The sequence below is a fragment of the Crinia signifera genome, chromosome 2, assembly GCF_055691185.1.
Source record: "Crinia signifera chromosome 2, ASM5569118v1, whole genome shotgun sequence".
NCBI lineage: Eukaryota > Metazoa > Chordata > Amphibia > Anura > Myobatrachidae > Crinia > Crinia signifera.
The window spans coordinates 1083875-1099362 of NC_139218.1; the positions used below are offsets into that span (position 1 = coordinate 1083875).

The following is a 15488-nucleotide window of genomic DNA, read 5'->3' on the forward strand; positions in this document are numbered from 1 at the left end:
ATATAGCTGTAAGTCACTGTCTCCTGGGTTATATACTGTGTAATAGGGTGCTGCGTATCCCTTGTTCTCTGCCCCCTGATACTTATGTCAGTGCCATCTGCTGATGCAGCTATGGTTATGTGCCCTGTACTTGTCCTCTATTGTATACAGCTGTAAGTCACTGTCCGGGTTATATACTCTGTAATAGGGCGCTGCAGATCCCTTGTTCTCTGCCCCCTGATACTTATGTCAGTGTCCTCTGCTGATGCAGCTATGGTTATGTGCCCTGTACTTGTCCTCTATTGTATACAGCTGTAAGTCACTGTCCGGGTTATATACTGTGTAATAGGGCGCTGCAGATCTCTTGTGGCGCCATATAAATAAAGGTTAATAATCTTATTTTCTCTTCCAGTGCCACCTATAGCGCCCCCTGCTACTCCGATCCCGGAAGAGCCCTTTGATAATTCCAAGTACCAGAATGAGCAGCATTTCTCTTACACGCCCTTCACCTTTGTGGATTATGATGTAGAGATGGCACAATTTCGCCTCCCGCAGCCGTCATCAGGACGTCCTTCACCCCGCCACTAATATACCCTCAAATGTCTGTTTTCAATAAATGCTGTATGTACATACGTGTGATTTGCATCTGACTTCACACATGGTGACGCCTTCATTCTTGTTAGTGTAATGGCCTGCAGGGGGCGCTGTCTGTGCGGTCTGCTGGATTTTGCTTGTAGTCAGATTGACAAGAAAGTTTTCATGAAAATGATAAATTGCAGGATTGTAAATTTGCCATATCCTCCATTCATATTGTTGGGCCGTTCGTACAGAGATCGGACGTTTACGGCTGAGCTTAATAAAATTCCCCCTTTGAGTCCATCAGAATGTGTAATGATGGTATAACGTGAAGCAATAATCGCCCTCCCATTTAATCTTTTTTAGTTTTTTGAGTACTGTGACCCAATGCCTGCCCTAAGCTTCGGGTCAACAGATAGTGGATTCTGGTCTCATAGGACCTGGCAAATAGGGCATTCCCTGTTACCATCAGTAATCGTCTGTTACAGACTCCACCCACTAAGCAGTGGGCGGGGATATCACCAGACTCCTCCCATGTGGCGTCTGGAACCACGGTTACCTCCTCAGGTCCATACGCTGGCACCTGAGTACTACCTGCTAAGGTCGATGTGTCAACACGCTGCTGACATGCCCTGACTGGCGTCAGCTACTTCCCCACTGGTTGTTGACCACGGACCAGGCCTCTGCAATGGTAGCTGGCAGATAGCAGAGATTGGTGACGCTGGATCTATTACCCAGTACAGGAGGAGAACGGGATTAGTGCAGTAATCCTGTTGGTTGCAAAATGAAGCCTTCGTCTTGAGGAAAAGTCTTTAAATGGACCCTCTCCTATTGCTAGGGGATCATCATACAGAGGATGTTACAGCAGTCAGATGTAAGTAGAAGTACAATTTACATGGGGCAGCAGCCCTCCAACGCACAATACCACATTATGGGGGAAATTTACTAAAGGAAATTTGTAAAAAAAATAGGTGTATTTGTATCCAGAAATACACTTATTTTTGACATTTACTATCCCTAAAATACTAATACACTGGGGTTTTGGTCAGGAAAGAGCTGACAGACAGAAAAAAACGCTTTTTGGGCGCACTCCTTTTTAAATTTGACTAGATTAAGTGATTATTTTAAAACATAGCTTTTATTAGAGACTTTTATTAAAATAGATGGCACATTAAGAAAAATTAATTATTTAGGATTTGTTTGGTATGTAGTGTGATCATTAAACTATAATTGTTTAAGGGCTAAAAATTATTATATCACACGTTAGTTTATCATTTATGCACTGTATTCTCAAAGGTACGATTACCAGTGATCATAGGCAGAAAAATGATTCAGTTCCCCTTAGGAAATGACAACAATTTTGTGCTGGTATTGCACAGTAGGTATGCCACAATGGTTACCATACAAAAAGGCCTCGGACATAAATGGTCTCCAAAAAGAAACTCAATCTGGCAGTCATATATACAGCAGTTGGATTGAAGTAGCGATTCACCTTTCTTGTATTTATATTGCCACAACTGGTCTTCCCCAGGGGTCTCCCACCTAGGTACTGTCCTGGCCCTCCACTGCTTGGCTTCTAAGTTCGGAGAGGGTTTGGGCAATCCAGCGGGGTATGGTGGCAATATATCTGGGTTAATTCGGTGTACTTCAATCTATTGAGGCTGTTGGACTGCAGATAGAGATGGCGCAGCCGGCTCGACCAATGGGTTTGAGAGAGGCAGACTAAATAAGCAGAAATACTCGAAGTCACAAGTAAAATATATATATAAATGTCAGTGTTTCGGTATTAAGGCGAACTATGAATAGGAGAGCCAAGGTATATAACTATATATAAATTATGCGTTAAATACGTTAAATACGTTTAGAGGCTTTCAGCTGTCATATGGCATGGTAGGTTATGCATAAAATAGACAAACCAAGCAAGGTCACAAAAAATACTCTCGCACATATATATCTTAGAGAATTGTGGAAAACTAAAGGTGGAAAACCTTTAAAAGTTGTGGCAAACTTAAGACTAAATATGCCAGTATATACACACTGTTGCACAATTGATTGAACAGATAATTGGTGCTTGTCAGGTTATGAGCCTGGAGTAGTGGAGTCTGCACAAGCTGCAATGGTTGACAAAGTTAAATCCACCTGTGTGGATGATGTTGACAGAGAGTACTTGGTTCTATTACTCCGGATGTTAAGGATATTATTATTGAGTTGATATATTCAGCTTCTCAGGCTGACTCACTTGCTTGGGATAGAATCTACAACAGAGTGGCAGAATGATACATGTTTAAAGCATGATTGATACAAAGTTACTTGTTCGCGTGGGTAAAGGATCTGCTCATTAGCTGCTGGTGAAATGGACACTGTGTTGTATTGGTTGACACAGTGTGTGTTGACACTCAGTACCTAAATGTCCCGTGAAAGACCCAGGGTGGATGGTGTGCAGAGCTGACAGTATAGCACACTTAAGGGTATTGGGCAAAGTTAACAGAATGGGAGCTCTTCCCAATTGCACATTGCAGTGGGAGATGCGCCCAGGTACCTGCTGCCGCTGCCTGGGTTAGCGGCTGACGGCGGACTTCAGCGCGTCAGGGGGTGCTGTGTGAGCCGGAGAGGTAGAGCGCCGGATTGGCGGGTGCTGTATTCCAGTACTGCCGGTGGCTGGGGGAATGCGTGGAGTCGGGGAGACGGAGAGCCGGACCCGCTGATACCTGTTACCCGGATGCAGATTAGCTGGCCCGGAGTATGTGAAGCGGCGGCTGGAACCCGTTATGCTGCCAATGGATGCCAGAGAGGTGAGGCTGGAGGGGAACTGGCTCGCGGAGCTGGACACGTGTTTCGCCTATAGGGCTTCTTCCTGCAGTGCCATTTTGGAAAAGGGCAGATGCCCTGACTTTATTCTCCCTTGTTTTTGATTGACAGACCGTTTGGCCAATCGGATGTGTGTGAGAGCAGACGTTTTGCTGTACTCGGCTTTTGGGTCTGATTATTCATTGACACATTTAATGTACATTTTCTTAACTCAAAAGTGGTTGGTGTATCATTCTTTCTTCATCTTATGTTTTATCATTGTAGCGGTGTTGATATAAGTATATTTTTGATACTTTGTGTAACCGCAGATTGATCCTGAGGTCTACAATCCTTTGATAGGTATTGGCTGCGTGCCTGGGAAATATATAGTATTACCCTGACCTGAAAAGGATTAATGGTGGCTGGAACGATGTTAATTAGGGAATGAGAGGCTATTTGCCAAAGATTTACATTATGTTTATTGGTAGGTATCATACTGATGGCGGCAACGATTTTGTCTGATTGCGGCAATATTGGGGGTTATTTGTAAAATTCTTAGTATAGGGAATTGGAAAAGGGGAAAGGGAAAGTGAGATAAATCAGGGGTGATACTAATGAAGCATGCAAGCAGGTGAAGGTGAGTACACACAATATATAGTGACGGTGACGTTACATGAGTGACATCAAAGTGCATCCCAGTTATCTGGGCGGTGAGGAAATTTCACTGAAGACAACCGTGTTCAGGCTGTGTGGATAATACCTGAAATAGCATGGTGGGTGATAAGTTATTACAATGCGTACATCAACGAGAATAATATTGAACGTGATGTGATCCTTGGGCTGTTGGGTTGATATTAGTGCGTCGTGATTTGACAGAGGATAGTGGATAGCAATATTATATGGTGATGGGGTGAAGGATGATGTCCTCATGGTTGGTGGTGGGTGGGACATGGTGTGGTTCTGTTATTAAGTGGTCCCTCATGACATTAATTAGAGTTTTTTGTTATTTTTTGGTGGAATTTTTCGTTTTAAAATCTCTATACTTAGTATCCTTATTTTGACAATTTTGGTTTCGATTATTGTATTATGTTATAGTTTTTTCTTTTATCATATTTATTATTTCATTTTTATTTTTATTTTAGGAAAGCTCCATACTTTATGTCCTCGTTCAGACCATTGGGGGTCAGGGAACCCAGGTTAAAGATCCATTTGCTCTCTTTTTGAAGGAGCACTTGGTTCAAATCCCCTCCTCGTAGTCCTAGCTGTACTTGTTCCAGACCGCAGATCTGAAAACCTGCCGGTTTTCCTGCATGTGTTTTGAGAAAGTGTCTGGCAACTGTAGTGAGTTTTTTCATTTTGGTGACGTCAGCAGGGGCATTGCGTATGTTGCCAAGATGTTCTAAGGCCCGCTGTTTGAGCATCCTGGATGTCATGCCTATATACTTCATATTGCATTGGCAGGTTATACAATAGATTACATTCTTGCTCCTGCAATTGAAGAATTCTTTTATCTGGATGGTATTGTCATACTTGTCTTTTATTGATGTGTTTCTGTTGATGTAAGGGCATATTTTGCAACCTCCACATGGATGGGTGCCTTTGGGAAGCGCGGATTTGGTTGTTGTGTTGGAGAAATGACTGTGCACCAGCTGGTCCTTTAGGCTTGGTGCACGTCTCCAGCTCATGTCTACCTGTGGTCTCAGTTTAGCGGCGAGATCGCTGTCACTGAGAATGATGGACCACCGGTTCTGTACAATGTTCTTAATTTCTCTCCACTCAGAACAGTAGTTGCCAACGAAACGGATGGTGTTTTCCGTTGATTTGGAGGGGGCTCCTTTCTCTTGAAACAGTATCTTAGACCGATTTGTGGTCATTACCATCTTTTCTGCTTTTTTAATTGATCTACTGGAGTAGCCTCTTTCCTTCAGTCTTTTAGTAAGGTCTTTGCAGTTGGACTTGAAGGTTTCGTCATTCGAACAGTTCCTCCGGAGTCTTAAGAATTCTCCTTTTGGTATATTAGCGACTGTGGGTGGAAAATGTGCGCTAGTTTGGTGGAGGAGACTGTGGCAGTTGATTTTCGAAACAGCTCTGTTTCGATGATGTTCTTGGCCCCTCTGTAAATTTTGAGATCTAGGAAGGAGATGCTGGTCCGATCATGAGTGTAGGTCAATCTGAGGTTTAGTGTGTTAGTATTCAAGTAATTCAAAAATTCTTGGAGTTGTTGTTCATCACCCCGCCATATCATAAAGATGTCGTCTATATAGCGCATCCATGTTGTTATACACTTTTCGTAGACATGATTGGTTTCATTGAAGACTACCTCGTGCTATCCAAGAAATAAGAGAATGGAAAGATGTTCAAATTAAACCTTCAGACAAAGGAGGTAACATTGTTATATGGCCCCAGCACCTGTATTTACAGGAAGCCAACAGACAACTGGATGACGCAACCTGTTACACAAAAACAATGTTTAATCCCACCTCGAATTTTCAGACGGCATACAATCGCCTCATTGATGAAGCACTAAAAAACAACATTATCACAAAAACTGAGTATCAATTTCTTCAAACTCCAAATCCTCGGGTAGCAACTTTCTATTTACTACCCAAAGTTCACAAAAATCTCAATGAACCCCCCGGACGCCCCATAGTATCCGGGAATGGGGCTCTGATAGAAAAAGCCTGCATGTTTCTGGACACACATCTCAGACAATACGTCACAGCACTGCCCTCCTACACCCAGGACACTGCAGACGTGCTGAAAAAACTAAATGATGTCTACCTGGAAGAAAATGAGATACTTGTCAGCATGGATGTGGAAGCATTATACACCTGCATCAGACATGACCTGGGCATGAAGGCGGTTAAATATTTTCTCGAAATGGACATCATTGGCGACTTCCAACTGTTCCTAATGGATCTACTAAATTTTGTCCTTCACAAAAATTACTTCACCTTCAACAATCGCTACTACATCCAGGGGAGGGGAACGGCAATGGGGGCAGCGTGTGCCCCCACATACGCCAACCTCTTCCTTGGATGGTGGTAGCGCGAGGTAGTCTTCAATAAAACCAATCATGTCTACGAAAAGTGTATAACAACATGGATGCGCTATATAGACGACATCTTTATGATATGGCGGGGTGATGAACAACAACTCCAAGAATTTTTGAATTACTTGAATACTAACACACTAAACCTCAGATTGACCTACACTCATGATCGGACCAGCATCTCCTTCCTAGATCTCAAAATTTACAGAGGGGCCCAGAACATCATCGAAACAGAGCTGTTTCGAAAATCAACCGCCACAAACAGTCTCCTCCACCAAACTAGCGCACATTTTCCACCCACAGTCGCTAATATACCAAAAGGAGAATTCTTAAGACTCCGGAGGAACTGTTCGAATGACGAAACCTTCAAGTCCAACTGCAAAGACCTTACTAAAAGACTGAAGGAAAGAGGCTACTCCAGTAGATCAATTAAAAAAGCAGAAAAGATGGTAATGACCACAAATCGGTCTAAGATACTGTTTCAAGAGAAAGGAGCCCCCTCTAAATCAACGGAAAACACCATCCGTTTCGTTGGCAACTACTGTTCTGAGTGGAGAGAAATTAAGAACATTGTACAGAACCGGTGGTCCATCATTCTCAGTGACAGCGATCTCGCCGCTAAACTGAGACCACAGGTAGACATGAGCTGGAGACGTGCACCAAGCCTAAAGGACCAGCTGGTGCACAGTCATTTCTCCAACACAACAACCAAATCCGCGCTTCCCAAAGGCACCCATCCATGTGGAGGTTGCAAAATATGCCCTTACATCAACAGAAACACATCAATAAAAGACAAGTATGACAATACCATCCAGATAAAAGAATTCTTCAATTGCAGGAGCAAGAATGTAATCTATTGTATAACCTGCCAATGCAATATGAAGTATATAGGCATGACATCCAGGATGCTCAAACAGCGGGCCTTAGAACATCTTGGCAACATACGCAATGCCCCTGCTGACGTCACCAAAATGAAAAAACTCACTACAGTTGCCAGACACTTTCTCAAAACACATGCAGGAAAACCGGCAGGTTTTCAGATCTGCGGTCTGGAACAAGTACAGCTAGGACTACGAGGAGGGGATTTGAACCAAGTGCTCCTTCAAAAAGAGAGCAAATGGATCTTTAACCTGGGTTCCCTGACCCCCAATGGTCTGAACGAGGACATAAAGTATGGAGCTTTCCTAAAATAAAAATAAAAATGAAATAATAAATATGATAAAAGAAAAAACTATAACATAATACAATAATCGAAACCAAAATTGTCAAAATAAGGATACTAAGTATAGAGATTTTAAAACGAAAAATTCCACCAAAAAATAACAAAAAACTCTAATTAATGTCATGAGGGACCACTTAATAACAGAACCACACCATGTCCCACCCACCACCAACCATGAGGACATCATCCTTCACCCCATCACCATATAATATTGCTATCCACTATCCTCTGTCAAATCACGACGCACTAATATCAACCCAACAGCCCAAGGATCACATCACGTTCAATATTATTCTCGTTGATGTACGCATTGTAATAACTTATCACCCACCATGCTATTTCAGGTATTATCCACACAGCCTGAACACGGTTGTCTTCAGTGAAATTTCCTCACCGCCCAGATAACTTGGATGCACTTTGATGTCACTCATGTAACGTCACCGTCACTATATATTGTGTGTACTCACCTTCACCTGCTTGCATGCTTCATTAGTATCACCCCTGATTTATCTCACTTTCCCTTTCCCCTTTTCCAATTCCCTATACTAAGAATTTTACAAATAACCCCCAATATTGCCGCAATCAGACAAAATCGTTTTCGCCATCAGTATGATACCTACCAATAAACATAATGTAAATCTTTGGCAAATAGCCCCTCATTCCCTAATTAACATCGTTCCAGCCACCATTAATCCTTTTCAGGTCAGGGTAATACTATATATTTCCCAGGCACGCAGCCAATACCTATCAAAGGATTGTAGACCTCAGGATCAATCTGCGGTTACACAAAGTATCAAAAATATACTAATATCAACACCGCTACAATGATAAAACATAAGATGAAGAAAGAATGATACACCAACCACTTTTGAGTTAAGAAAATGTACATTAAATGTGTCAATGAATAATCAGACCCAAAAGCCGAGTACAGCAAAACGTCTGCTCTCACACACATCCGATTGGCCAAACGGTCTGTCAATCAAAAACAAGGGAGAATAAAGTCAGGGCATCTGCCCTTTTCCAAAATGGCACTGCAGGAAGAAGCCCTCCAGCTCCGCGAGCCAGTTCCCCTCCAGCCTCACCTCTCTGGCATCCATTGGCAGCATAACGGGTTCCAGCCGCCGCTTCACATACTCCGGGCCAGCTAATCTGCATCCGGGTAACAGGTATCAGCGGGTCCGGCTCTCTGTCTCCCCGACTCCACGCATTCCCCCAGCCACCGGCAGTACTGGAATACAGCACCCGCCAATCCGGCGCTCTACCTCTCCGGCTCACACAGCACCCCCTGACGCGCTGAAGTCCGCCGTCAGCCGCTAACCCAGGCAGCGGCAGCAGGTACCTGGGCGCATCTCCCACTGCAATGTGCAATTGGGAAGAGCTCCCATTCTGTTAACTTTGCCCAATACCCTTAAGTGTGCTATACTGTCAGCTCTGCACACCATCCACCCTGGGTCTTTCACGGGACATTTAGGTACTGAGTGTCAACACACACTGTGTCAACCAATACAACACAGTGTCCATTTCACCAGCAGCTAATGAGCAGATCCTTTACCCACGCGAACAAGTAACTTTGTATCAATCATGCTTTAAACATGTATCATTCTGCCACTCTGTTGTAGATTCTATCCCAAGCAAGTGAGTCAGCCTGAGAAGCTGAATATATCAACTCAATAATAATATCCTTAACATCCGGAGTAATAGAACCAAGTACTCTCTGTCAACATCATCCACACAGGTGGATTTAACTTTGTCAACCATTGCAGCTTGTGCAGACTCCACTACTCCAGGCTCATAACCTGACAAGCACCAATTATCTGTTCAATCAATTGTGCAACAGTGTGTATATACTGGCATATTTAGTCTTAAGTTTGCCACAACTTTTAAAGGTTTTCCACCTTTAGTTTTCCACAATTCTCTAAGATATATATGTGCGAGAGTATTTTTTGTGACCTTGCTTGGTTTGTCTATTTTATGCATAACCTACCGTGCCATATGACAGCTGAAAGCCTCTAAACGTATTTAACGTATTTTTTTTTTTTTTTTTAATTCAATAAAATTTTTATTGATTTTTTATGCATTAATAACAAAAGAAAAACAAAAAAAACAAAACAAGAACAAACGTACACATACAAGCAAGACTTAGTACTTAATTACAAACTCCCTCATCCATTAGAGGGTTACATTGTGCAGAAGTACTATATAATGGATTATGGCTATATATTCATACAGTGGTACAACATTTATATTGGTATTCCTTGAATATACGGTTCGTGGTATTAAAGAACAACAAACATCTCTAGAGAGTATATTAGCTTCAGGTGTGAGTTAGGCGCATCTCGTGCAGGTAATCTATAGGGAGTATTTCAAGAGAAAGGTACAAGGGGTGTGTTGGGCTCTTCCCGTGGGATGCCATAGTGCCACCTTGCCATATGGAGCATTTGTAATTGTAGAGGTACAAGGCATCAACAACCATTAGAGGGTATGTTCACATATCAACTAGCACAGAGCAATATTGTTGGTCCCACTTCACTTTAGAAGATTTGCCGTATAATAGAGTATTAACCCAAAGGCGCTGGTATTAGGAAGTATTTCCTGTTGCATAGGTAGACTCCAACCATTTATACCATATGGAATGAAACTTTTTCTCACTATTTCTGGACAGGTAAACAAATTTTTCATGACTCGCTGTTTCGTTGACCAGGGAGGTCCATGCTGTTATACTCGGGACCTCACCCCTCATCCACAGTCTAGCTATGATCACCTTGGCTAGAGCACATATGTTGATCATAAACCTCCTATCCGTAGCAGTGAGGGCCTCTTCATCGAAAGCCGAGAGTAGGCAAGAACCAGGGGTGATCGCATTGCCGGGGATACCCGCATCCCTAAGAAAGTCAGTGACAGCTTTCCAGTATGTAGTTATGCTAGGACATGACCATAGTAAGTGGAAAAAGGTACCCTCTGCTGCATCACACCTGGGGCACACCGAGGAAGTGGATCCCCCTATACGATGCAGTAATGTCGGGGTCATGTACACCCGGTGTAAAATATAGTACTGTATCTGTTGGAATCTGATACTAGTTGTGGACAACCTGTGAGCCTCCAAGGCGCTTGACCATATTTCATCTGTCATGATTCCCAGGTCAGCTTCCCATTTTGACCTGATGGTGGGGAGAAGATCTAAGTGTAATTTTTGTTGTATAGCCGAATATAGGGTAGATACCAGGTGCCCTCCCGAGATCCCTTGGATCAATGTTTTAAGAGGGGAGTTATTGATAAGCGAACCTGGTGAGGGTCCCACTTGTTTGTTGAGGGCATGTCGCATTTGGAGGTATCTATAGAATTGCGAGTTGGGGATGGGGAAATCCACCTGTAGTTCCTGGAAGGTTTTAAAGGTGTTGTTTTGGTACAGGTCGCCTAAACTGGATACACTCCACCTATTCCATGTGCTGTCTACTTCTAGAGAAGCCAATTCGGGCAGGGCACGGGTATTAAGTAGGGATATCTCTGGGTCCCATCCTTGGCCCCCCATAATTCCATGAACCAGCCGCCATATAATAATTGCTTGTCTGATCAAGGGGATTCTAATATTTTTTGTGGAACCGCCTAACAGAGTTTGTAGTGGGGAGCCTACTGAGGAGTGCTGGGCAAACATTTGTATGTGTAGGGTATTAGTATCTTTTATATTTAACCATTCCCATGTAAAGCACAGCTGAGCTGCATAGTAATAGTACCTGAAATCAGGTAAGGCCAGGCCACCTAGATTTTTGGGTCTAGTGAGGGTTTGAATGCTAACCCTAGGGCGTTTTCCTGCCCATATTAAAGAGGAGAGCAGACTTTCGATTTTTTTAAAGTGCTTCTGGGGGATATATATTGGAGCTTGCTGGAGAATGTAGAGAAGTTTCGGTTGGAAGACCATTTTTACCAGATTGATTCTTCCAGTGACCGTTAGTGGTAGTTTGCTCCAAAGTGGCGTTTTTGTGCGGAGATAGGTTATTTGTGGGAGAAGGTTCAGTGTGATATAAGAGCTGGGTTTGTTTGAAACCCATATTCCTAGATATTTAAAGGTGTCAGACCATGGGAGTGGGAGTTGCATGGGAGGAGGGTTCGGTACATTCCCTTTAAGTGGTGTAATAGAGGATTTGGACCAATTGATTAATAATCCTGAGTGGTGCCCGAACTCCATAATGGTACTGAATATTAGGGGGAGCGATTTGGCGTAGTCATGAATAAATAGGAGGATATCATCAGCATATAATGCTATTTTGTCTTCCCTGGTCCCTATTTTTAGGCCAGCAATATTATTGTTTACCCTGATCATACAGGCCAAGGGTTCGATGGCAATGGCGAATAAGGCGGGGGAGAGGGGGCAACCCTGCCTAGTGCCTCTAAACAAGGGAAATGTTTGGGATAAGTATCCATTCACCGATATCCTAGCTGTCGGTGAAGCGTATAGTGACTGAGTAAACCCAATAAATTTTGGTCCAAAACCAAAACGGTCCATTACCTCCCAAAGATAATTCCACTCGACAGAGTCAAATGCCTTTGCTGCATCCAGGGAGGCAATGGCCGAGATGGACTGTTCCTCTCTAGGAGCCTGTAGGTGTGTGAACAGTCGTCGGAGGTTAATGGAGGTGGTTTTATTGGGCATAAAACCCGTTTGGTCTGGGTGAATTATATGCATTATGATTCTATTGAGTCTAGCAGCCAAAACTTTGGCAAGTATCTTGATATCTGTTGGGAGCAGGGAAATAGGGCGGTAGGAATCGGGATATGAAGGGTCTTTGCCTGGTTTGGGGAGGACGATAATTATAGCCTCCGACATTGATGTCGGGAGCCTACCATCACCGAATATTTGTTGGGAAATGCCCAATAAGTGAGCAGCAAAGAAGTTAATGTGTTTCTTGTATAGCTCAGATGGGATTCCATCAGAGCCCGGTGCCTTGCCACTGGGGGAGGCCTGTATAGCGGATATTATTTCTTCAAGTGTAAAGGGAGAGTCCAAGAAGTTGCGATCTTCAATGGATAGAGAAGGGAGTGGGATGTTGCATAGGTATGTTTTAAGATCCTCCACTTCAGATGTGGATTTGGAGGTATAAAGGTTTCTATAGTAATATACAAATTCGTTGGCAATGTCAGGGGTTTGAGTGACTGCTTGGCCGTTCATTGTGTGAAGTTCCATAACTGTACTGGGGCCCCTTTCCCCTCGCATAAGTCGTGCCATAAAGCTGCCCGGCCTATCCCCAAAAGCATAGGTCGAATGGGAGGTGAACATTAATTTGTATCGGGTTTTGTCTAGAAGATAGGATTTCCAATTTTTTTGGGCGCTCAACCATTCTAGTTTGGAGGATTCTAATTTATCCGTGAGGTATTTTAGTTCAGTTTCAACACACTGTGTTTCTAGTTCTGTCTCTTGTTTCTTATAGAACGTTTTTAGGTTGGAGACCCTTTGAATCAGGGTCCCCCTAAGAAAGGCCTTAAAGGCATCCCACAGGACGTCCGCAGCCACAGTACCAGAGTTTTTTTCAAAAAACTCCTTCCATGTCGCCTCGAGGTCCAAACCTGTACCCATACGGGTCAGCCAAAAGGGGTTAAGTTTCCACAGTGACTGACCTTTTTGGCAGTTGAAATCTAGGTGGAGCGTAATTGGGGAGTGGTCCGAGATGCCTCTACTCTCATACGCAGTGTGGCGGATCCTAGGCACCAGGTCTGGTGTAATCAGTGCTAGGTCAATCCTGGAGAAGGAGGTGTGGGAATGGGAGAAACACGAGTACTGTTTAGAGGTAGGATGTTTCACTCTCCAAGCATCCGTGAGGCCCATCTCTGCTACTACTCCCGGGAAGTGTGATGGCCTAATCTGTGTGGGATGTTGTCTCATAGAGACCTTATCCATTGTGGGGTCCAGCAGATTATTAAAGTCTCCCATACATATAGAGGCCGTGCTGGGGTAAGATGCCATGAATTCGGCCACCTTTTTAAGGACAGAGGGAGAATACGGAGGAGGAATGTATACCGCCATCAATAGTATAGGGAGAGAGTTTATTAAACAGTTTATGAACACATATCTACCCCAGGGGTCGATTTGGACATTTAACGGGGAAAAAGGAGCAGTTTTCTTAATGAGTACAGATACTCCCCTGGAGGAGGAGGTATGGGTAGAGTGGTATGCCCATCCAACCCAGGGCTTTTTGAGGGACAACACTTTACTCCCTGCTAGGTGTGTTTCCAAGAGACACACCACGTCTGAGTTGTAGTTTTTTAATTGCCTAATTACCAGGGACCTCTTCACCTTGTCATTGAGACCCCTCACATTCCAGGAGAGGAAGTTTAATGAGGCCATGTCATATTATTAGTGTGAAGGGGAGTAAGCAGATAAACCAACCACCTGCACCTGCGCCATAGTACCTGGAGTTTTTTCACCACTGCAGAACTAAATAAAAACATTATGCACCAATCTTGCTGACAAAACAAAAACATAAAAACAATAGCATACACAGTCCTATTATTCAATAGGAAAACAAAAACCCTACCCCCTCCCCGCATACCAATACCCAACTGCGGCATACTTGGATCCCAAAGAACAAAACACTATCAAGCTAAAGGTAGGTGAGAATTTCACCTTAAGAACATGAAAAAAAGTAACATTACCCAACTAAACCCTGGTCATCATAGGTGATGTGGGGGCAAAGAATATAATGACTACCGGTCATTGATCTCCCTCCCTAACCCTCTATAATGACTGGGTATGTCCGCCCGGGGCACCTGTATAAAATTATAATAGAAGGGGAGCTTCCTAAACAGTATGAACTGACATATAGTTTCGCATCAAGAGACGTCCACCCTGCGGTCCCTGGGAACATAACGTAAGCATATCAAAGGCAACTTAACAAGATAGTTACTTATCCCACTGTATTCAAAGGGGTGATGGTTGCCTGTTATCAGTCATTGTTAAGCGCACGTCTCTGTGGTCTGTGCCTGTCAAGCCACGCCGCCGCCTCCCGTGGTGTTGCAAAGAATTTCGTTTCTCCGTCAGCGATAACTCTCAGTCGTGACGGGAAGAGCATGCTGTATTGTATGTTAAGTTCCTTAAGCCTCCGCTTTATCGGTACAAACTGCGCCCGCTCCTTCTGGACGTCCACCGCAAAGTCAGGAAATACTGAGATGGGCGACCCATTCCACTTGAGGGGGCCCGCCGTACGGGCCAGGCGGAGGATAGTGTCCCGGTCTCGATAGTGTAGAATTTTGGCCAGAAACGTGCGTGGCGGAGCTCCAGGTGGAAGCGGGCGGGTTGGGACTCTGTGCGCCCGCTCAACCGCGAACTGATGAGTGAACTCCTTTGCCCCAAAAAAGTCAGTGAGCCATTTTTCCAGGAATTGTTCTGGTGAATTTCCCTCTTCCTTTTCAGGCAGGCCCACAAATCGGATGTTGTTACGCCTAAGGCGACCCTCCATATCGGTCATTTTCTTGTGAACTGCCTGCATTTGGGACTCAAGGGTAGCTGTACGTCTGTCTAGGGGGGCCACTGTGTCCTCCAACGTGGATGTGCGCGCCTCCACCTCGTCCACCCTCTCCCGGACCCGCTGGAGGTCATGATGAATGATGGATAGGTCGGATTGCAGTTGGCCTATCTTATCTGCCAGTCTTGTTTCGGTGGCCGTAACTGCATCAAGAACCCTTTGAAAGGGGTCGTCGGGGGTTTCATCAGCAGGGGCCGAGGAGGTAGGTGGGGACGCAAGTTGCGTATCCTCAGATTGTTTAGGTTGAGGTGGCTGCCTGGAGAATTTTTCCAGCCTGGCAGCTGCTGAGTTTTGATTGCCTTTCACCATTGCGGTACCAGTAAGGAACACCAGAGGGCGAGCTGGTATTAATTAGATA

General features: G+C 44.1%; 1 protein-coding gene across 1 annotated transcript in view; it reads left to right on the plus strand.

The window, feature by feature from the left end:
• NDUFV3 (NADH:ubiquinone oxidoreductase subunit V3) overlaps positions 1 to 611 on the plus strand; it is a 29192-nt gene extending 28581 nt beyond the window's left edge. The window contains exon 6 of the mRNA XM_083172572.1: positions 392 to 611. Within this exon, the coding sequence (XP_083028698.1) occupies positions 392 to 567 (176 nt within the window). The 3' untranslated portion in view covers positions 568 to 611. The remainder of the gene's footprint in view (positions 1 to 391) is intronic.
• Positions 612 to 15488: the final 14877 nt, after the last annotated feature.